General features: G+C 36.7%; 1 protein-coding gene across 2 annotated transcripts in view; it reads right to left on the reverse strand.

Annotated features, from left to right (window-relative positions):
- Positions 1–5125: 5125 nt before the first annotated feature.
- AQR (aquarius intron-binding spliceosomal factor) overlaps positions 5126–23276 on the reverse strand; it is a 99497-nt gene continuing 81346 nt past the window's right edge. For both annotated transcript variants that reach the window (XM_077880497.1, XM_077880498.1), the window contains 8 exons: positions 20523–20594; positions 19268–19455; positions 18421–18592; positions 15182–15352; positions 11267–11352; positions 9746–9920; positions 7061–7174; positions 5126–5699 (listed from right to left, as the gene is read on the reverse strand). In XM_077880497.1, coding sequence (XP_077736623.1) covers positions 5388–5699; positions 7061–7174; positions 9746–9920; positions 11267–11352; positions 15182–15352; positions 18421–18592; positions 19268–19455; positions 20523–20594 — 1290 coding nt within the window. In that variant the 3' untranslated portion in view covers positions 5126–5387. The remainder of the gene's footprint in view (positions 5700–7060; positions 7175–9745; positions 9921–11266; positions 11353–15181; positions 15353–18420; positions 18593–19267; positions 19456–20522; positions 20595–23276) is intronic.

Below are 23276 nucleotides of genomic sequence, written 5' to 3' on the forward strand. Positions count from 1 at the left end.
TCTGGCTTATATACTGTTTTAACAAAGAGCAATAAATTGTGAACCCAATAGACAAAATGGGGGCTTGGGCTTTTAGAAGTTGCAAATTGGGGGAAAATAAGTATATGGGGAAACTAATGGAGAATAAGAATTATTTTATTAAGATTTATTTATGCAGACTCATCTCAGTGCCATCTGTTTCTAGCAATAAGGGTTATTTTCCTCTTCCTAGTACAGAAGAAAGAGGACACCTTAACAAATGAAAATTTGTCACTTTACAAAGGGACATTAGTGCCCTGATTTTTGGCAGAAGGAGAGGATGGAGTCTTTCCTATGCCTGCTACTTCTCAATTGCCTTTAGGTCAAAATAATCCTTATGCCAAAGTGGCATATTTCACGGTGGTATATTATAATCTCCTTAATTTCCTAAGGGGAAATCAAAGTTCAAGTGCTCTGGTAAAGATACTGATTCCCAAATTACTGTGTTTTGCAGTTAGTTCTCTAAGGTGTCTTAAAAAAAAAAAAATTCTATTGTCAAGTTTGGGAAATGCTTGGTTAAACAGTTAAGCATGATTTTTTTTTCTCTAGCAGTTCTCAGAATCTTTAATTAACTAACAAAGCAATGTGATTCTGCAAAAAGAGTAATTCGTTGTGTTCCCCAAGCTTCTTTGACCATGGACCATGTTTTTCAGGAGTTTTCAAGACTAGTGTTTTCCGGTAATATATGTTGAGAAGTGATGGGATTAGCCACCCTTGTATGTAAGTACAGAATTTTGAGCAGCTGTTGAAATAAGTATAAGCCAAATTGAGTAAAGGTGGCACAGTATCAGCAGTAACCATGCTACATTCTGAGTCATGCTTCAGGGGACTAGGCTCTGATTTTCCCCTGGGAAGAAAAACCAAAGTGTCCAGAACTTCTGGATCCTACTGAATTAAAACCCCTTCTCGGGCACTAAAGAGTATCAATGGATGAAGGAAAAATGATCTCGTGTTCATTTCCATCCTTGGCTCAGTACAGCTCGTTGCATTATTCTTAAACATCTATTAACACGATTGCTTTGTAATTACAAAGGCTAACTGCCAAGTCTTTTTCACAGGAAGCAAGGCACTGCTTGTCTTTAACTGCTCTTCTGGCTCATGCAAAAGTGTCAGCTTTAAAAAAAAATTTTTTTAAATCCTATGTTAACTGAAGAAACAACTCTAAAATGTCATTTGAGTGACTGTAAGATAAAAAGGAAAAAGCACATTCAAGGTACAAAGCTAACTAAATGCAACCATTAGATGATTTGGGGTGTGTGTGTGTGGGGTGCGGGATTCAGAACTGATGGGAGTCATCAGAAGTGTGATGGTACCTAGCGCCTTCCCCTCTGGTTATCTTGTTTTGTCAGAATTTTAATTTCAGCAGAGACCATCCTCAATACTGTGATCGACTGATTCAGATTCTCAACCAGTAGACTTGATCCTTGATCCTCAACTGTCCAACTGCTGCCACATGTCCCCTTCTTCAGCAGCTTTCAGGTTCTCAGAGTACAGGCAAAGCTAAGCACCCAGGCCGAGGACTGGTTGGTAATATCCTATATTGTCTCAAGGATTTGGGAAAAAAATGGAGACAGAAGGACTAACATCTACTGAGCACCCACGTGCCAGGTATTTTCACAAATGTTACCTCATTAATAAATAGATTTTTTTCCAATTTTGAGAATAAAGAAAACTGGGGCTTAAAAAGGTTATAAAATGTATCTAAGGTCAAACCAAATGCTGATGAGCAAATGAAGTAAAATTTGAGCCAGGTCCAAGTCCAGGGTCTGCTTTACAATATTATGCTGTTTCCTGATCATAAAAAACTCCATTTATATAGGAGCATGAATGACCCACTTATGCCATTTTTCTCAGTATCTAGTGCAACATCTCAATTTTTATCATCACACTAACTTCAAGAGACCTGATAATGTTTGGATCATCTCATTCATTTGCTCAAATCAATGGAGCTATTTATTCTGAACTGCTGGTAATGAACTTCCTTAACTCAGCATTTTGTGGAAAAAAGTCTAAATACTTGAATTGCTTCATTTCATGCTCATTCTCTTGCATACATCTTTTTGGTTTGCTTTTAAAAATAGATTCCAAAATCATGACATATTCAGATCTGAGAAACAGGATGGAGGGCAATGAGAACATTAATGTGAAATGGTCACCTGTGTCTGTTGTAATCCCAATAGAAAACTCTTGAATTTATAAAGGAATCACGCTTGTGTGCTTGACTGAAATAAAAAAATGTAAACAAAAACACTGCCCTAGGGTTGTAGACTTGGATTTGATCCCTTCCTTAGAAGAGTCCCTTTGACTCTTCCACTGTTGCCACCCTCGTTCATCCTCAGTTTCCTCATTATTTAAAATAAGAATAGATATCTTAAGTTCCTTTAAAAATTTCATAAATTTAGTCAACTATAACTCACTGATCATTCCTGTGAAAAGACAATTTAGGATAATTCAAATCCTACCACTATTGTCCCTTTTAAAATTTCTTTGACAAAGGTGAAGGACTCACCCATCTTTCAGTTAAATTTTCTTTTTAGCGTGACAGAAAATCAAACAGCAAAGAAAAATTAAGTCACTACCTAGACAGAGTGATATATAGTGTCTGGAAAGTAGTTTACTTAATGAAAAACCAGCATAACAGTTTGCTTATTTTGGTTGCAGGTATATACCCTCTAAAGGGTAGAGAGAAAAACCAATCTTTTCCAGGAAACAGTAATAGAGTAAAGCTTCTTTCTCTTTTGCTTAGCCTGATACTAAAATATTCACAAATGAAAATAATTCTGTGAGTGATAGTTCTCATACGGATGCCCAAAACAACTGCTTCCAAATTCTTATAATTAGAGAAATTATGTAACAGACTATCTGGCTCAATCCTTACTCCAGTAACAAACAGACCAAGGTTTTCCAATACAGTTTCCTTGGCATTCACTTTCCTTTTCCTGTGTTCTGATGCAATAACACACCTTGTAACATGAGAACCTGACTCATCTCCACCACAGCCTGGTAGTCAGTCAGTCAGTCAAAAATATCATGGATTTCCAATCATGAAATGGGCAAAAGACATGAACAGAAATCTCACAGAAAGACATAGACATGGCCAACAAGCACATGAGAAAATGCTCCGCATCACTTGCCATCAGGGAAATACAAATCAAAACCACAATGAGATACCACCTCACACCAGTGAGAATGGGGAAAATTAACAAGGCAGGAAACCACAAATGTTGGAGAGGATGTGGACAAAGGGGAACCCTCCTGCATTGTTGGTGGGAATGTGAACTGGTACAGCCACTCTGGAAAACCGTGGAGGTTCCTCAAAGTTAAAAATAGACCTGCCCTACGACCCAGCAATTGCACTGTTGGGGATTTACCCCAAAGATAAAGATGCAACGAAACGCCAGGACACCTGCACCCTGATGTTTCTAGCAGCAATGGACACAATAGCCAAACTGTGGAAGGAGCCTCGGTGTCCATCAAAGATGAATGGATAAAGAAGATGTGGTTTATGTATACAATGGAATATTACTCAGCCATTAGAAACGACAAATACCCACCATTTGCTTCGAAGTGGATGGAACTGGAGGGTATTATGCTGAGTGAAAGAAGTCAATTGGAGAAAGACAAACATTATATGGTCTCATTCATTTGGGGAATATAAAAGATATTCTAAGGAAATAAAGAAGAAAGGAGAAAAAATAAGTGGGAAATATCAGAAAGGGAGACAGAACATGAGAGACTCCTAACTCTGGGAAATGAACTAGGGGTGGTGGAAGGGGAGTTGGGTGGGGGGTGGGGGTGACTGGGTGATGGGCACTGAGGGGGGCACTTGATGGGATGAGCACTAGGTGTTATTCTATATGTTGGCAAATTGAACACCAATACAAAATAAATTTATAAAAAAAATTAAAAATAGTCATCCAAAAAAATATCATTGACTTAACTTTCTTGGCTTAATCTCTGTATGAATTCATTTCTCCAAAATGTCAAGGTCAGAAGCATTTCAGTGGCAGTGTGCAGTTTTTGCCTATTTCTTCAAAGGTTCTTTGAACGTGGTCAAGCCTTTAGGTAGAGGCACTAGAAAAGGTATTTTGGGGAAATGCTCCCCATTAGATATAACAGATGATGTCGAAATGGGAAGAGAAGTAGTGGGCAGGCTTTCCCTACCTTATTCATCTCTTTTCTGGCCACCATGCCCAGGAAACCTTATAGGCAGAGGTCCCATGTCAGAAAACATTGGACATACCCACTATTAACTTTACCATCACAGAATCATCACTCCACCTCTCATTCATGTTGAGGACAGTACAATAATCTCAGAACAATGCTTCTCAAACTACAAAGTGTATATAAGTCACCTGGGCACTTTGCTGAAAAGGGGATTCAGATTTAAGAAGTCTGGGGTAGAGCCCAAAGTGCTACAGTTTTAATGAGCTTCAGTGGATGCGGATACTTCTGGTTTGCAAACCACACTTGAATAGCAAGGTCTCTTGAGCACATTCTACCTTAAGGTCTCCTTGTGGCTGGTTATCTATCAAGAGAACTAAACAGAGCAGAACACTTACAACCTCTGCATTGTGAGAATTCTATCCTTTAAAGGGGAGTTAAGTTCAGTGACTTTCACTGCCCAGACTCTGGATCTTTCTTTTTGCCCAGATGGATTTGCCAGATTCTTCTTGGTTAGCTGGATGACAGATCCTGGCTCACCCTTACCAGCTTGATTTGATGCTATTTCGATAACATCTCAAACATTAAGAGCACTTGCTAAAACACAGACCCCTAGGTCCTAATCCTGACATCCTAATTAGGTCTAGAGTGGCCCTAAGAATAAATAGATATCCTAGGTGGTTCTAATACATAAGACTTTGGGGAAGGAAATACATGTAGTCTCTTCGACTAACTGGAGAGGTCTGTATCTATCTATGGCAGCCAAAGGAAAAAAGGAAACACAACTTGAATATCTGATACTGTAATAGAAGAAACCACTTCTTCCCAATTTGAACACTTACTTCAGGGCGTTTATGGTTAATTTTGTCCTTTTCCTCAGAAAGTTTCACTGAAAATGGCAAATATGTCTTGTGTATTCTACAGAAAACTCTTGTAATGTAGGTATGATTACAGCATTTAATTATAAAAATATCAAATGAATGGCTATTTGCCCTTCTGACTGAACAAATGAAACAAGTTGTTCACACATAATTTTCTTTTAAATATATCCAAGAAGACAAACACAAAGATCAGTTACCAAAAATAAGGAATGAACATTAACTAGTACCCTTAAAAGAGCAGAAGCAAATATAAAATACAAAAAGTAGCTTTACTTATTAGACTTTACAAATGAAATGTCCTCCCTAAGAAAGGCCACAGTTTGGCTACTTGGTCTCCTCTGGGGCAGGTGTGACAGCTTGAGAGGCATTAGCCTCTGCTGGTACAGTTACAGGTCCTGCCACAGTAGCAGTGATATCAGATGTAGTAGGGATGGCTTCTGGACTGGAACTAGCTCCTGTCTGATTGGGGGTGCTTTCAGTCTGAGATGCTGAGGATTCTTGACTGGAGGTGGCATCTGTCAGACTGGATAGATCAGCTTGAGCAGGATTGGCCTCTTCTTCTGTTTCCAACTCTGTTTCCTGACTTTGAACTTCCTCACCTTCTTCTACCATAGCAGGTGGCAGCTGTAATAAAGTCTAATAAAAATAAAGAAAAAATCAGTGTGAACTCAAATGAAAAAAACACCGGCTTATAAAGCTATGCTCATGAATATTATCTTCCTAATAGATACTGTTCGATCTAGAGTTCTCTAAAACACCACTTACCATTTTATATTACAAACATAACTCTGATGACAATGGCCTAGATCTTGCTGACTCCAAAGATCAAGTAACATATTAGATCTTCAGGGAAGAAAATAATATGAAAATCTATCAGTTTTTTTTAGCCAAGAAATTTGCTTTAACACTTCTGCAAAAACAGTGGCTGATTAGGACTGACTGTTACAACTCAAGGGCCAACTTCAATCAAGAGCCCTCTGAGGGGTGGTGAGGAACCATGCCTTCAGACACAACCATGGCAGAGAGGAGCAGCAGGGCCTGAAGCTTCTGTCCCCAACCAATAGAACCCTGGAGCAGGGATGCTTGGGTGGCTCAGTGGTTGGGCGGCTACATTAGGCTCAGGTCGTGATCCCAGGATCCGGGATCAAGTTCCGCATTGGGTTCCTGAAGGAGCCTGCTTCTCCCTCTGCCTGTGTCTCTGCCTCTCTCTGTGTCTCTCATGAATAAATAAGTAATATATCTTAAAAAAAAAAAAAAAAAAGAACCCTGGAGCAGCTTTACATCACAAGTGTGGGTGAGGATGTATATCAACTACAGCTCTTGTATACTGCTGCTGGGAATATGGTGCCAACTAACTGGCAAAAGGGATGGGCAATTTCTTAAAAAGTTGAACACATATTACTTTATTATTCAGCCATTCTACTCCTAGGGATTTGCCCAAAAGAAAATACAAAGAGAGGTACAAGAATGTTCACAGCAACTTTACTTGTGATTGCCAAAGTTGGAAAGAACCCAAATGTCCATCGTGGTAGGTCCATATAATGGGATACTATTTGGCAATAAAAGGAAAGGATTACAGATTGATGGTAAGATCCTTGGTTGCCTGGAAAGGTGGGAACAGGATTGGTGAAGGATGAAAAGGGTTACCAAGGGGCATGAGGAAACTTTTGGGGATAATGATTGTTTATTATCTTGACTGTAGTGACGGTTTCGGTGAAACCATCACTACAGTATATATCAGTGTGTGTGTATATATATACATATATACACACACACACACACAGATATATGTGTACATATAGATATATATTCATATATACATATATAGTATGCTAGATATATATACATATATATCTGTATATATACATATACATATAATTCAGTATGTTCTGTATATATCAGAACATATTGAATTATATACTTTAAAGGTATAGTCTGCAAAGGAGATGATTCTTTCTACAACAAGAAAAATAAGAGTGAATTTTGAGAAAACTCACCTGATGATAATGGTGTGTGGTCTGTATCAAATGCATGTACATGTTGTACACAAAGTTTGCCATCTGGGGCATGTTCTTTATTATCTGTACTTCATGAGATGGTCGTTCTCCATTCTAGAAGGCAAAAAGAAAATTAAGTACAGTGAGAAGTTGATATGCTAAAAACAAACATTCCAGAAGCCCATGTCTCCATCTTATGTATAAGCAGTACTAGGGTTTGGAGGACATCTGAATAGTACCAGGATGTTAAGATGTAAGTGTGAGAGCTAAATAACGACTTCATAAAGAGAGATTGAATTTAAATTTAGCAAAATGTAGAGACTAGAAGAGAACTAAGAGTTATTATCCTTTAATACAATTTCAGGCTGGCAAGTAAAATAGGAGTTTGGGTCTAGGAACTCACATAGAAGAATAAGAGATAAATGATCATTTGAATACAGAGAAAAATCAACATGGCCTAAAGTATGGTCTCTAATACCTTGTTTGCTCCAAAGGCAATTTCAAGTTTATTCAGAAAGAAAATATTAAAATTTTTTCCTATTTATGGTTTTCTAAAATTAAGCTAACATTACTATTACTTAATATACAGACTATTAGAAGGGTCAAAATTCAAAAGATTTTTTTTTTTAACTAATAAAGTATATGGTCAAATATTAAAAGTCCAAACTTTGTGGTATGTATCAGAACTATCTGAGAAGACTTAAATGGTGGAGGTGTGTTGGCTCCAGCTCCCAGAGACTGAGATTCAGTAGGTCTGATACAGAATGAGGAGATGCTGATGTAGTAGTTTCCGACAACCATCTAAGAAACACTGCTCTACTAGTGCAGGTAAAGTGGTAAAGCAAATAGAGACAATAAAAATTTTGCACTTCTTCCTAAGCCATCCTAGAGTAAAGATGAACAACTTTCCTATTTACAGTCAATTATATAATATTTATAAAGCCTCTTACTATAGAAGTAGTTCAGAAAACCATAAAGGTAAAAAATTTCTATCAAGAAAATGATTTTTACCATAAAGTAACAAATTAGCGCACCTAATTTCAGAAATAAGTGTATTAAATAGTACTTCTAAGAATTAAGCAGGATGGCAGTATTACATGTAGGCAGGTGTTCTTTGGATAATGGTCACTTTCTGCAATGGTCACACCTGTGTGCAAAGACCGTCATTCTGTTACAACTATGTAATAATATGGAGTTTACAACATGGAAGGTTTTGTTTTTGTTTTATGATTTTTATTTGTTTGCTTATTGTCTGGTGGTTCCATTGGGAGCTGCCTCTTCTGAGATGTAGCGCTAGCTGTGCAGTCCTCTCCACCTCCGGCACTGGTCTCTTGAGCAGAAGATGGGCAGGTGCTCTTAGCCCTCAGCACCCCCAGGGCCTGAATCCGTGGTGTTGGGTAAAGCACTGGTTTTCAAGCCTTCTCTTCATTGGCACTGACCAATCTCCTCTATGTGCCTCCAACTGTGTCCCTGCAGCCTTTGCATAAGACTGTGCCTCAGATCCTGTCCAGACTGCAGAGGCTGACACTAAAGGCTTCGTATGGCCCCATCCCATCAAATCATTCCACCCTTATCCTTCTATTCCTCCATAGCATCATTTCAAATGAATGAATGAATGAATGAATGAATGCAGTTTTAAAAAAATGTACTCAGCCTTACTATAACACAGAATTTAATTTTTTTTTTTTTTGGGGGGGGAAGAAGTATACTGTGAACATTTATTTAAAATCCAAATGGACCCCTCAGACATTGCAGTAAGTGAAAAATGCAAAGCCCAAAAGTCACAACCTCAAGATTAGTTAGTATGCTAATCTTTATGAAAGAAAGAAAATCTAAGAAAATAAACAGGTATTTGCTTCTTTATGCAAAAGAACTGTGGGAAGAATGAAGGAGAAACTAAAGGGACTGGTCACCTGTTGGGGTGGGGGTGGGAAAGGTAGCAGGGATGAGGAGGAGGAACACTGAGTATGTCCTTTGTTAAGTCTATGTGCTATCCCTTCCTACATTCTACAAAATGTAGCTTTCTTAAGAGTTCTCCAAGAGCTAAACCATTTATTACTGTTACCATGTAATGGGTTAAAATCTCCTTAAAAAGCTGAACAAAGGGGGATCCCTGGGTGGCTCAGCGGTTTGGCGCCTGCCTTTGGCTCAGGGTGTGATCCTGGAGTCCCGGGACTGAGCCCCGCATCGGGCTCCCGGCATGGAGCCTGCTTCTCCCTCTGCCTGTGTCTCTCATGAATAAATAAATAAAATCTTAAAAAAAAAAAAAAAAAGCTGAACAAAGGTAGTACAGTACAGTACAGTACAGTGCTTTATGTGGATTCTGGGGTCACACTGCCTGGGTTTTCAAATCTTGGATTCTTTACCTATGAGATACATGACCAAACTAATTGACTTTGCTCATCCTGTTTCCTCATACATAAAATGGGGTTGATATGAAAACCTACTGAACAGGAAGATTAAGTGAGATGAAAAGAGATAATGTATGGGAAGAACTAACTGCTTAATACATAGTGAGTACTCAATAAATGTTAGCATGTAATTATTATTTTGCACAGAAAATCTAGTTCAGTTCTACAGTGTCAGGAACACTCTAAACCAGTGACTGGATGATCCATGTGATGCTGTTCCTAGCTACTGGGTCATCTAAAGAACAGTGCTGCTCTACACAATGGAGAGTCTTACCTTTCTACTGGTTGGGAAAGGTTCTGTTGGAATTATATGCAAATGAAGTGGACGGGCAGTAAGCTGGCTGAAAGCTGGAGTTAGTTCAAAACAGTTTTGGAAGAGGGATACTCTTGCAAAGATATACAATCCAAGTCTGGCTCTAGACATGGCCACCACTAAGCGACGGACATCCCTTTTAGAAATAAACAAAATTAATTAGGATAGTTCAAGATTAATAACATATGTATGTAGCTTTTTTTCTTTTTTTTACTTATTCTACTAAATATTCCCAGTAAAGCTATAGTAATAAAAAGTTAAGCTTAATAAAAGTTAAGCTTTAAAAACAGAATAAACATTAGGTTAATCAAAATCAAGTGACTAGTTAAGCCAAGTAAAGTTATTGCTTTATCACTAACCTTTATGTTGATGTTTTTGTTTCTGAGGGGGGGGTTATTATGACCAGTGCACTGACTACAAGGTCTAAGTAGCTACATGAGAATTATGGAACAAGAAGTCAAGTCATAAGAATGTGAAAAAGACAAAAGCATGTCACCATAAGAAAAAAGATGGGGAGGGAATGACACAGTATTCACATATTTATACTGTGAGTTTTGGAGAGATTTTAACTATGTAAATCATAATGATGCCCCATTCAGACAGCAGCTATAAATCTCAATGCAGAAAAAGAACTGTTTTTTTTTAGAAAACTGACTCTCCAAATACATGTTTGATAAATAAGCAAAAAAAAAAAAAAAAAACAAAAAACAAAAAACAAAAAACTATTTTAGAATGCAATAGTTTTCAAACAATTTTTTGAGACATTACATTTTTGTTTACTCTTACATAAAAGTTATCGGTCTAATGGAGCCTGATCACTGGGCTAAGCTCCAAATAGATTTTGACTTAATGACAACATTATGAGAGCTTGGAGACTTTTCTCTTTATATCCACCAAGTAAAATAATAAAATGAACTCTCATTATAGTTTTGTTAGTAAGTCATATGAGATAAAGATTTATATAAATCTAAATGGCTGCTTTGTAGTAAGAAGATATTTTTCTCATAAATCTCTGACGCATAAATACATCACAATAAATGATAAAAATAGATTATTGTTATTTTTGACAATTCTTAATCCTGGGAGAACAAATGGTTCCTTTATCCTCTAACAATGAAGCTGAAAGACTGAGAAAAAAGTGAGAAAAAGGTCAGAAATCCTGTGCAATGAAAAATGTACTTTGAAGACTCTTTACCACCTTATCTCTTTTAATTTCTGACATTATATATATATATGATATATTAAGATTTTATAATAAAATGCTATCTCTGGGTGTTACTGAAGACTAGAAAGTAAATGTACTAAAATATTTAAGACTCAAAAAAATCAGAGGCAATGACAATAGTTAACTGTACAAAGAATCTGATACTGTTACATTCCAACAAAAAGCCTCCAAACCAAAGGCTGCCCAAACAATTAATTATGCTTTAAACTTAAAGCAGATAATAAAGTTCAGTAAGATAAAAGATCTCCCTTATGTACCTCAGATGGCCCACTGCCCTGGTTCGTACCAGAGAAAGAAGAATATAATCATTCTGTTGACCCTGAAATCTGTCAACAGTTGTCACCTAGGAAGAAAAAATGGGAAATATGGTATATTTTCCAAAGCACAATAACAAGATTCTAGAGAGATCTTTTAAATAATATGCAAGAAATAAAAATCTTATTAAAATAATCAATCCCAAAAGAAACATGATCATATATACTTGGGGAGTTGAGAAAACCAGTTATTAATGAATTCTATGAAATAAACTTTAGTAACCAGATTAGGCTGTGTCCCTATGTTATTTACACTCATAGCACTGGTCTTAATGTCTGCTGACAACAAAATTACTATCTGTAGAATTAACAGTCTTCCCCTACTAGACTGCCCGACTCCATGGATGCAGGGACCTGTTAATCTTATAACCTGGTATCCCAGGTTTGATGTCCAGCAGCAAAACTTAGTATACTCACTTACTATCTAGCATATTCTTAGTTCTCATGAACAACATCCTTCTGACAAAAACAAAAACAACCCAAGTAATCTTCATAGTACTTTTGCTCAGTTTGAAACTCTGTACAACTAGGAAAATTCACGCAGGTCTCAGTCTAATATGGGCACTCAGGCATTTATCTCCTTTTCACTAATTCAACAAAAAAAGTTTATGTTTACCTGTATAACCTATAATTCATGGTCCATAGTTTTAAGAATTTTACAAAACATTTATTTTTAATCAACTTCTCAGAAGTGTAATTTACATATAATAAAATCCACTCACTTTAAGTGTTTACTTTGATCAATTTTGACAATATATGCTCCTAGATAAGTACCACGATGAAGTTTTCCATCACCTCCGGCCCCTTTGTAGTTAAAAGTACTCCTAAGCTCTGAGCAAACAATGATCTACTTTCTGTCACTATAGATTACTTTTTGCCTCTGTAAAATTCCATAAAAATGGAATCACATTTTTTTTTTGTTTAGCTTCTTTCACTTGGCATGTTTTTGAGATTCATTCATGTGCTGTGTCCATGAGAAGTTCATACCTTTTTACTGTTGAATAGTATTCCTATGAACAGATATACCACATTTGCTTACCCATTTACCTGTTCATGCCATTTGGGTTGTTTCTGGTTTGGGGTTTTTGTTTTGTTTTAAATTTTGATTCCAGTATAGTTAACATACAGTGTTATATTAGTTTCACAATATAATGATTCAACAATTCTATATATCACCTGGTGCTCATCATGGCAAGTATATTCCTTAATCCCCATCACCTATTTTACCCAACCTGCCATCCTCCTCCCCATCAGTTTGTTCTCTACAATTGTTTCTTAATTTGTCTTACCCCCCCTTTGCTCATTTGTTTTTGTTTTTTAAATTTCACATCATTGAAATCATATAGTATTTCTCTCACTTATTTTGCTTAGCATTATACTTTCTAGCTCCATTCGTGTTGCAAATGGCAAGATTTCATTTTTTTAAATGATATTTAAAAATAATATTCTGTTGTATGTGTGCACACACACATCATCTTTATCCATTCATCAGTCAATGGACACGTGGGCTGCTTCCCTATGTTGGCTATTGTAAATTATGCTGCTATAAACATAGGGGTGCATGTATCCCTTTGAATTAGTGTTTTTGTATTCTTCGGGTAAATACCCAGTAGTGCAATTGCTGGATCATAGGGTAGAGCTAATTTTTAACTTTCTGAGGAACCTCCATACTGTTTTCTACAGTGGCTGTAGCAGTTTGAATTTGGTTTGGGACTATCTTAAATAAAGCTACAATTCATGTGTTTTTGTGGATGTTTCGATGCTCTTGAATGAATATCCAGGATTGAAACTGCTGAGCTATATGATTAGTGTATATTTAACTTCATGAGAAACTGTCAAACTGTTTTCCAAAGATGCTGTACCACTCTACACATTCACCAGCATTGTTCCAGATTTAAAGTTTCAGTTGATCCACATTCTTGCCAACAACTGGTATACGGTCAATCTTGTCAATTTTAGCCAATCTATTTGGTGTGCAGTGTACCTCATTGTAGTTTTAATGTGTATTTCCCTGAAGAAAAACAATGGTAAGCACTTTGCATGTGCTTACTGGCCATTCCTATGTTTTCTCGTGTGGACTGTCTATTCATTTGCCGATTTTATTTTAGGCTATCCTTATTTAACAATGACTGTTGCAGGGGTTCTTATATTTTGGGTTTAATTCTTCTGCTCTTATGCGTGGATGTAATCCCTGGAAATTTCTGTTGCCAACCTGACCATGGAGAGAGTGTGTCTGAGAACTGGGCTCACACACTCAAAATGGCAGAACAGAAGGATGAAATGAACCTTGGTCTTTGTTGACATCATGGATAAAAATGAACCTAGGTCTTTGTTGACATCATGGAGTCGTCACTAACCCAGCCCTGGAGCCGTTTCACTCTTGTCTTCTTATAATGAGAAAGAATAACTTTCCTTTTAAGTTTTTCTATTCTAAATAAGAGGATTCAGATACCGAGGCTCTTCTATTTCCAGGTTTTCTTTATTTCAAAGTTACTAATTTCTCATTTTCACTTTCCACATGGAGTGTGTCCTTGTACTCCTTTCAACTTTGTCTCCATTTCTGTGTTTTTATTTTCTTCCAGCTCATATTTCATCTCTTCCCGAGTTATTAAATTTCTCTGCTTTGTAGCCTACCCCCCCCAGAAATGGTTACTTAAGCATTTTAAAATTCACAGCCAATGTGTATTCAAAGTTTTCATCTGTTCCAGACCAATGTTTTCTGAAGCAAATGTCTTGTCAGTATGTTTTGATGCCCTTCTTCTTCCCTATATAAATTGAGCTCATGCTAGGTTCCTTTTTCTATTTCATCACTGAATAAGTGGGTTTCTTTGATTAGCTATGAGCAAGAGGTTAAGTCGGGTTGGGCTGGATGGTTTCCTAAAGATCAGATGGTTTTCACAACAGAAGGTTCTCTATTCTTCTGCTACTACAGAGACAAGTCTGTTTTTTGGCTTTCCTATAGGCTTTTTTGAACCAGTCTGGGCCTACAAAGGTTTCTGCTCACCGCAATTCCCATCCATATCCATTGTTCAGTAATAGGAATGTGGCTCTTATGCTTCAGTGTGTGTCATTCACCTTCAGAAGTGTTTTGCTGGTCCTTTCAAGACTGGTCCCCCAAATTCTCTTCTTCCCATATTTTCTTCCTGATCTTAGTCACTTGATTTGTATCATCTCGCTAAAAATGTCATTTGTCTTCCCCTCCCATTTTCCTGTTACTCTTCAATGATTTCCAAGAAAAAGTGAAAGAGCTTTTATATAGCCATGTTTACAACCAAAGTCTTAATCTCATCATAAGTAATATATGTTATTCTAACCTTTCAACCTTTATTGATATAATCAAACATCTTCATGTTTATTTGGTATTACTTCCTACTACACATACACAAAAAGAGTATAAAACAATCTTTAGGTCTGAAGGTACTTTACAATCTTCCCTTATTCTCAAGAAGAAAAAAAAACACTCTCTCACATACATACATACACATTAAAATGCAGTATTATACCTTTGCAAAACAACAAAATAAAAAATGCTATAGTAGAAATTCCTATTTCTACTATAACGGTACACAAATAATGTAATTCCATTATCCTCCATTTTACCAACAAATATTTTTAGGATCATTTATTTCTGATTACCTTCAATAAAAATCTTCAATGTTGTAGTTGTGATAAAGTTCACAGCAAACCAATAACACTGTCAGAAGGGAATGCTAGAGAATTATTTATAGTTCCTATTATTTCATTTTCTCATGTATTAAAAGGAGAGAGCAGAAAAATATAAATAACTTGTAGTAAATACAAATATTCCCATCTTGCCAACATGATAAATAAAAGAACATATCATATTCACAAAATTACCTTATTTGGTCTTCCAATCAACGGATTGCTTCCACATCGTCTATTGATGATGTCACGAATAAGATGCTTTTGCCCGTTATATGTTGTTAGAATACTGATCTTATCAGCAGGGTAACCAAGTAAACACATGTACATAAAAAGTGCCACTACATATTCTGCTTCTCCAAGATTCTGTAATGTAAACATCATCAGATTATGCAATTATTTCCTCTTGTTTCAATTTTGCAGGAAGAATGGTTAACTGGCACAATTCATTTATCACATCTCAAGAAGTGAAGTCAACTTGGACAAGTGAACACCTTCCATAAAACTAAGGAATAGGGATCCCTGGGTGGCTGTGGCTCAGCAGTTTAGCGCCTGCCTTTGGCCCAGGGCATGATCCTGAAGTCCCAGTATCGAGTTCCATGTCAGGCTCCTTGCATGGAGCCTGCTTCTCCCTCTGCCTATGTCTCTGCCTCTCTTGCTCTCTCTCTCTGTGTCTCTCATGAATAAATAAATCTTAAAAAAAAACAACTAAGGAATAATCCTATCCTAGGCTAACACTGATAAAAAGAGTATATGATAATTACTTCTCTTTGATATCTGTAATATATTAGCAATATATGGAATAATCATAAAATAAAAGTCACCAACTTAGGCTATTTCTGGGACTACAAGTCATGATATAGATCAATAATATTCTGATATGGTGTACTGCAGCTGTAGGTACGAAAGGAATATGAATACAAAGCAGCGAGGTAACCATCTAAGAAGCCAGCAGAAAATCTAGTCTACTAGCATCTAGCAGTACTGTAAGTGGACTCTCAATTTTGGGGCAGTGTTTTTTTTCTTTTTCTTTTTCCTCACACTTAATAGTATTTTTCTTCTGTTTTGTGTTTGTTCTCTCCTTATGGTCCTCACTTCTACTAGACCACCTTAAGTGGGAAGAGGATGTGGCCTCAAATTGGTCAGTCTGGCTTACATTTAAGCTTAGCTGAATCTGCATGTGAGGAAGCGTACATAAGGCTGCTCTTCCAGTTCAGTAGAGACTAAATTAAAAGCATTAGATGAGAGAAGGAAGTAAAACAAGAACAAAACATAACATGAAAATCAAAAAAGGAAGATAAGAAACTGGATTTCATCTAAAGGCAAAAGAAAAATCCTAGAAGACCTTCAGAAAAATCACTCATATTCTGGTTTTTGGTTATACTTTCATGGTGTAAGTTAACTCTTTCATTAAACTTTTCTAGTTTTTTGGAAGATAGGAGGGAAAAGCAGCTACATGTCTGGTAAATCTTCCCACTGTCTGTACTGATATAGCAAACTACCTTTATCTAAGCATCATCCCTAGTACAGATTAAAAAAAAAAACACCAAAAAATCTTTTGGTGTACATGTTGCTGGATCTTTTTGTATAGACTATCTGTATATACTTCTATGTTTTGCTGTTCCTCTTTAAAAATAAAGTCAGATGGGGCACCTGGGTGGCTCAGTTGGTTAAGCATCAGATTCTTGATTTCTTTTTTTTTTTTTAAAGATTTTATTTATTTATTCATGAGACACACACACACACACACACACACACACAGGCAGAGACACAGGCAGAGGGAGAAGCAGGCTCCATTCAGGGAGCCCCACGTGGGACTTGATCCCGGGACCCCAGGATAATGCCCTGAGCCAAAGGCAGGCATTAAACCACTGAGCCACCCAGGGATGCCCTGACTCTTGATTTCAGCTTGGGTCATGACCTCGGGGTTGTGGGATCTAGCCCTATGTCAGGCTCCATGCTCAGCAGGGAGTCTGCTTGAGATACTACCCCTCTCCCTCTGGTCTGCACTTCCTCTCAAATAAATGAATACATTTTTTTTTTTAAAAGATTTTATTCATTCATGAAAGACACACACAGAGAGAGAGAGACAGAGAGAGAGGCAGAGACACAGGCAGAGGGAGAAGCAGGCTCCATGCAGGGAGCCCAATGTGGGACTCGATCCCGGGGCTCCAGAATTACACGTGGGCCGAAGGCAGGCGCCAAACCACTGAGCCACCCAGGGATCCCCCTAAATGAATACATTTTTAAAAAGAGTACTATACCATATATTTTCCAACCTAATTTTTTTCATTTAATATAGCATAAACATTTTTCTTGCCAGTAAACAAAGTTATAATGTTATCATATTTAATGCCTATTCATTATATGGAATAGGTAATGATGTAATTAATTCCTGATAGATATTTCAGTTGTTTTCATTTCTAAAATAATATGTAGTAAAAGAAAAAGATCTGATGGACATGTTAGCATTGCAACATGTCTTTGCAAATATGTCTGTATTTTTTAGGATAAATTCTTCAGAGTAAAAACACTGCTTTTTAATATATACTGACAATTTTTTTAAAAGGATTTATTTATTTATTTATTTATTTATTTATTTATTTATTTATTTATTTATTTATTTATTTAAGACACACAGGGAGACACACAGGGAGAGAGGCAGAGAAATCGGCAGAAGCAGAAACAGGCCCCTCACAGGGGGCCTGATGTTGAACTTGATCCCAGATCCTGGGATTATGCCCTGAGAAGGCAGATGCTCAACCACTGAGCCACCCAGGCGTCCCAATATATACTGACAATTTGTCCACCACATTGCTTTTCTTCAAGCATTGCATGAAAATGTCCCAAAACCTACTTCACACTATTATCAGAGCTGTAAATCCAGTCCAGTGACTTATACTTGCCATAAATCTCTTTTTTTGTGAACTGCATATTCTTATCCTTATTGAATTTTTTTGTTGGGGTGTTATTTTAAAAAGTGATTTATAGGAGTTCTGTATATATATTTGGAATTCAACCCACTGTTAGTTAAATCTTGAAAATAAATTTTGATCTCCAATCAGTATTTTTCTTCATGATTCCTGCTTTTGGTAATGAGCTCAAGATCTTTATCATCTTAATATTATATAATACATATTTTATATATATGACAAACACGTGTTATATATTAAATCAATGTTTTCTTCTTTCTAGGGTGGTTAGTTTCTTTGATGTATGTATCTTGAATCTATCTGAAACAGAAATTTTTGTGTGTTTGTGTGTGTGTGAGAGAGAGAGTGTGTGTGTGTGTGTGTGTGTGTGTTTGAGAGAGAGAGATGAGAACCTAATTTTGCTTTTTTCAATGGCTAGCCAAATGGTTCAGTATCCTGACTTAAGTAGTAATTCTGCTAGGTAAATGCAAACATACTTAAAAGTTTTACAGATTTTCTTACCTGATAAAAATAAGGATTAGGTTCAGACTCTCCCACTCCTTGAAAATCTTCAACATTGATGAGCTGGAAGTCATAAAGCAAGCCAGCATTTGCTGTACTAAACTCTGGCAAGAGCTGTACGTGTGGTAAGTTTCCCAGATTCTTGTATCGCCAGTTGTAGAGGTTACACAAGCTTTCCAAAGACAAATCCCCCCCACAACAGGAAATATTTAGTGATGTAAAATCTCCTTTTAATATACATAAGGGAGTTCCTAAGGAGCTGTGCTCTTTTAATTTTCATGTTAACCATTCTGCACTCATCTTTTTAGCAATAATGCTTTTTCAATTTAGCCTCCCTGCTTCAAGTAACCAAAGGTCAGAAGACTTAATGATACAGAAATAAAGCTCTATTGTATTCTCTGAGGTAAATGCTATCTTTACTCTTTAAAAAAAAAAAAAAAAATCAGGGAAGAATCTATAGATTGAGGAATACTTTGAGGTAATTATAGGATAGGGCCTACACTTAATATCTGTAAGAACTGGTGTGTTTTCCTTTTAACCACCTTTTGCTTTAGATTTCAAAATGGTATTAGCTGTGTATCTTCTGAGGGCATGAAAAAAGGGGAAGGGACAGTGAAAAGAAGCTTCAGTTTACAAGTCTCATGAATTAATCTCAGTGAAGGAAGTACACAGGAAATAATTTGGTCAGTTCACACCCCATGCAGAAGGCAATAAAGGCATTTTCAGATTCAATAGATGGCAAGGTCCTAGATAGCAGGAAATTCTAGAGTCTCTACTGAATATGCTATCAAATAATTGGATCACAGAACTGGGGTCCTTAAATAGGGTGTACGTATAGCTCCTTTACCTTGCTCTGGCTCTCCCTTGAGCATCAAGGTCCACAGTAGGGACTCCAACCCGGACAAAGCGAGTGAAGAGAGATTGCTCCATGTTTGAATACTTCTGAAAGGCCATATTCTTAATGACTGGAGGTAACTGGTGATGATCACCAATCATAATCCAGCGTTTCAGTCGGCTAAAACCATCTTGAGGATTCTAGAAATGAAAAGTAAGGAGATGTCAAAATACTCTGTAATATATTGCCTTGTTAGTCTCCAATACATCACTCAAGAGTCCTGCTATTTAAACAAGCGGCTTTATTAGCTTACTACTTCTTCTTCACTAGGTTCCACAGAGACAAACCTGGAAAATTTATAGAATGACTTGTGAACCACAAACAGGTTGACTGATGGTGAGGTAGGGTGGAGGGAATGGGAAGGCAAGCATGCAATTACCCCACTTTAACAGGCAGGGCAAGCCAAGGGGGTCTGGGAGACTCAGATCAGAATTAGGTAAGGGGTGCATAGAAAGAAAAAGAGGCCCAAGCAAGGAAATGAACAGATGTCCAAGAATATACTTTGTATTACAATTATGCCAAGAGCCAGTATGAAAACCCCCCAAATAGTAAACATTATGTTTTTGAATCTCCCACACTACTACTGTGATTTCCTACTTTGCACAACTCCTGGTTCCTTTTAAACACACCGTGATAAAACACATTCCGAATCCCAAGCAACTTTGCTTATAAAACAACTGTTAGATCCAATTTATCTAGAAGTTGAAGCAGTCTCTATTCTTAAATTGGGAATTCCACATTTTGTTTTTAATTCTTCCATAGTAAAGACTATAGTACAATAAGAAACATTCTTAAACATCACCATTTAGCTCAGAAAAATTTAGGCATAAAATAAAACCAATGTACTCAGTGAACAACATCAAAAACAATTCTAGAAACAACTCTAACAAAAGAAATGAAAAAAAAATTGCTCATCTACCCTCCAGACTGTATAACAATGTAATTTTCTTGATTAAAATTACTAAGTCTTTTCGAAACTTAGATAAACCATGAATTTTTAAATAGTACTCCCGGAAACAACAAACTACTAAATAACCAGTGAATAGATTAAAGGAAGTTTACAGGCTTAAAATAGAATAGCAAACATAATGAAGTTAAAGAGAATATGTAAGTCTGGCAATTAGCCCCCCAAAACTGTGTAGCTCTTTGACACTGTCCCCCAGAATTCTTCAAACTCTACTTTCTTGGCCTCAGATCTGTTTCTTACCTGTAGAAGAAGAGGTATAAAAGTTTCTATCTCCAGAATCTGTGCAGCTTCTTCCATTAAAATGTTGTCATACTGAAAAACGGAGAAAAAGGAAAGCTTTTCAAAAAGACAGCTTGAAAGCCAAACAACTTTCACTATAGCTGTCCAAAAAAACTCCAAATAATTTCAGATGAAAATAGTATCATACAAATTATTCAAACAGAAAGTTCATGAACTTATTTATCATAATGCCCGTTTTTCTAGTTCAAATATGTAACCTCAGGGAAGCACCCTAAATATACAATTCAACCTTGAGATATCCTTCATATCATTTCTTGCATTGCTTACCAAATTGTTTTTTAACTCAGTTCATTCAGTTCTATGTAAACAAGAATCAATTTATGATTATATATGAGGTGATTTCCATTGGTACTCTTACCCTAGGTAGTATTTTGGGGTATTTTTTTTCCTTTACAAATCCTACCCAGCACTTGACAATCTACCTCTGTTAATATCTGTTTTACTCCTGGCATTCAATTTGTCATCAAAGCATGCAATTTTATCTTCAAAACTCTCTCTCCATTTCTACTACCACTACCACTAAAATCTAAGCCACGTTCTATTAGCCCCTCCCCTTCCTGGCTTGCCTCCCCCTAAACCACTGATACAACAGGTGTCAGATCAGGATCATGTCACCTACTGGTTTCAAACCCTTCACTAGTTTCCAATTGTCTTGGGGAAAAGATCCTGGAATATGACCTGGAAGAGATGTATTAATACAGGCCTATATTAAATTTGGTCACTGTCATTCCTCTCTTACCTTAAATGCCACCTCTCTCCTTAGTAATTAAGCTTCATCCACATTGACCTATTTCATTTTCTTAGAAATGGCAAAAACCATTCTGGCCTTAGGCTCTCTGCAATACTACTCTCTTCATTTTTTGTCTGCTTGGCTCTTTCTCATTCTTAAAGAGCTTACGAGCTCTTTATGAGCTTAAAACCCACTTTATCCATGTCTTCTCTGACCTCTCAAGTTAAAACTGATTTCACAGAACCCTGTTCCTTTATCTCTCAGCATATCACAATTTGTAATTCTGTTTATTTACTTGTTTGATGCCTGCATCCTTCCACTAGCCCAGTTTCCAGTAATGTCATGCACTGCACACTTATAAAATAATGAAAAATCAAGTCTTTCTCCAACATCAGGAAATTTCATTCTTTCTTTGATGATTACTTCTCTTCCATCTGCTCAATTACCTTCTAGATCTATTCTCAACATGTTTTCTTTCCCTTCCACTTCTAATTCAGATTGTTACTTAGTTGACAGCCTCTTCCTTGTCTTATTGGTAAAATATCTTTGAGAATCTTACTAAGTACAAATTATTTCTTTGTTTTGTGTTTTTAAAGTTCTCTCCTCTTATTTTGCTTCTTGGGGAGGTGGAAGGTAAGAGCATATTTAATCTTAAAGCTTAATTAACTTTTATTTTATTATGATTATGTTTTTTCAGTTTCAGCCACCCTGCCAATAGGGTACCCTATGAACTCTGTTTTTAAATGAATTGTTTACATATACTGTCATTTCTGTGTTACTCATTTTTACCAAACTGTGCTTGTATCTACCTGTCCAAGACAAGTAGCTGAGATGAATTTCCATTGGACATCCAATGATGAAAGTTAAGGCTCAATTCTGTACTGTTCCTTATTGAAAATACCTAAAGACATGTGGATAGATGTCTTCTCTAGCTCTATCTGATGTTGAATTTCCCTATTACAAGGATTAGTTAGGTCCTCCCTATGGGAGTTTAGGAGGAGGAGGAGGAGGAGGAGGAGGAGGAGGAGGAGGAGGAGTTGTTGTTGTTGTTGTTGTTGTTGTTGTTGTTCTAAGATCTACATTTTCTCACAAGTCCCTGTGTGGACTCTCAGGATAATAGACATGACAGGCAAAACAGAGTGAAAGTAGCTCAAGATGGTTTAAAGAGCCTACTTTCTGAAAAATAACTCTGAAAATCTAATGCAATTTAACTTACAAAAAAATGTATCTACAGATTCTGCTTTTTTAAAAGGCAATTTTAATCACAAAGCAAAATTATGACATAACTATATTGGGCCTATTAAAGAAGGAAAAGAGAACATGACTGTGCATGCGTGTTTCCTTGGGGATGGCACTGGGTCAAAAGACAAGGTCTATTTATCTATAAGGATTTTATTTATTTATTTGACAGAGAGAAAGCACAGGTGGGGGGGTGGGGAGGACAGGAGGGGGAGAAGCAGGTTCCTACTGCACAGGGAGCCTCATACTGGGCTCTATCCCAGGACCCTGGGATCATGACCCAAGCCAGAGGCAGATGCTTACCCTACTGAGACACCCAGGTGCCCCTAAAATGCAAATTTAATATTCTTTATTGATATAGATAAAAAGAACACAAAAAATACTAAAAGAATTGAAAGACTGGTTCATCAGGAAGTAGGGGACTGCCCTTTCTTAATGTTCTAAGTAGCTTTACCAGGTTTTTAAATGCTTAAATCAGATGCAGAGGAAGTTTGATAAAAATAAAATTTGAAAATTAAAAATACCAAAAGATCTAAGGAATACTGTCAGCTCTCATGCTAACTATATATGTAGATGCTTACCATATAAGTGATTAATGAAAATTTGATAAGCTACAAGTAATGTTTTTAGAATATGCATGTGAAAAGTTGCATATTTCCCTTGTTATTTAACTGATATGATTTGAAATCATAAAATACTGTTGCATAATTTCCCTTATTAAACTG

The sequence above is a fragment of the Canis aureus genome, chromosome 32 (genome assembly GCF_053574225.1).
Source record: "Canis aureus isolate CA01 chromosome 32, VMU_Caureus_v.1.0, whole genome shotgun sequence".
NCBI lineage: Eukaryota > Metazoa > Chordata > Mammalia > Carnivora > Canidae > Canis > Canis aureus.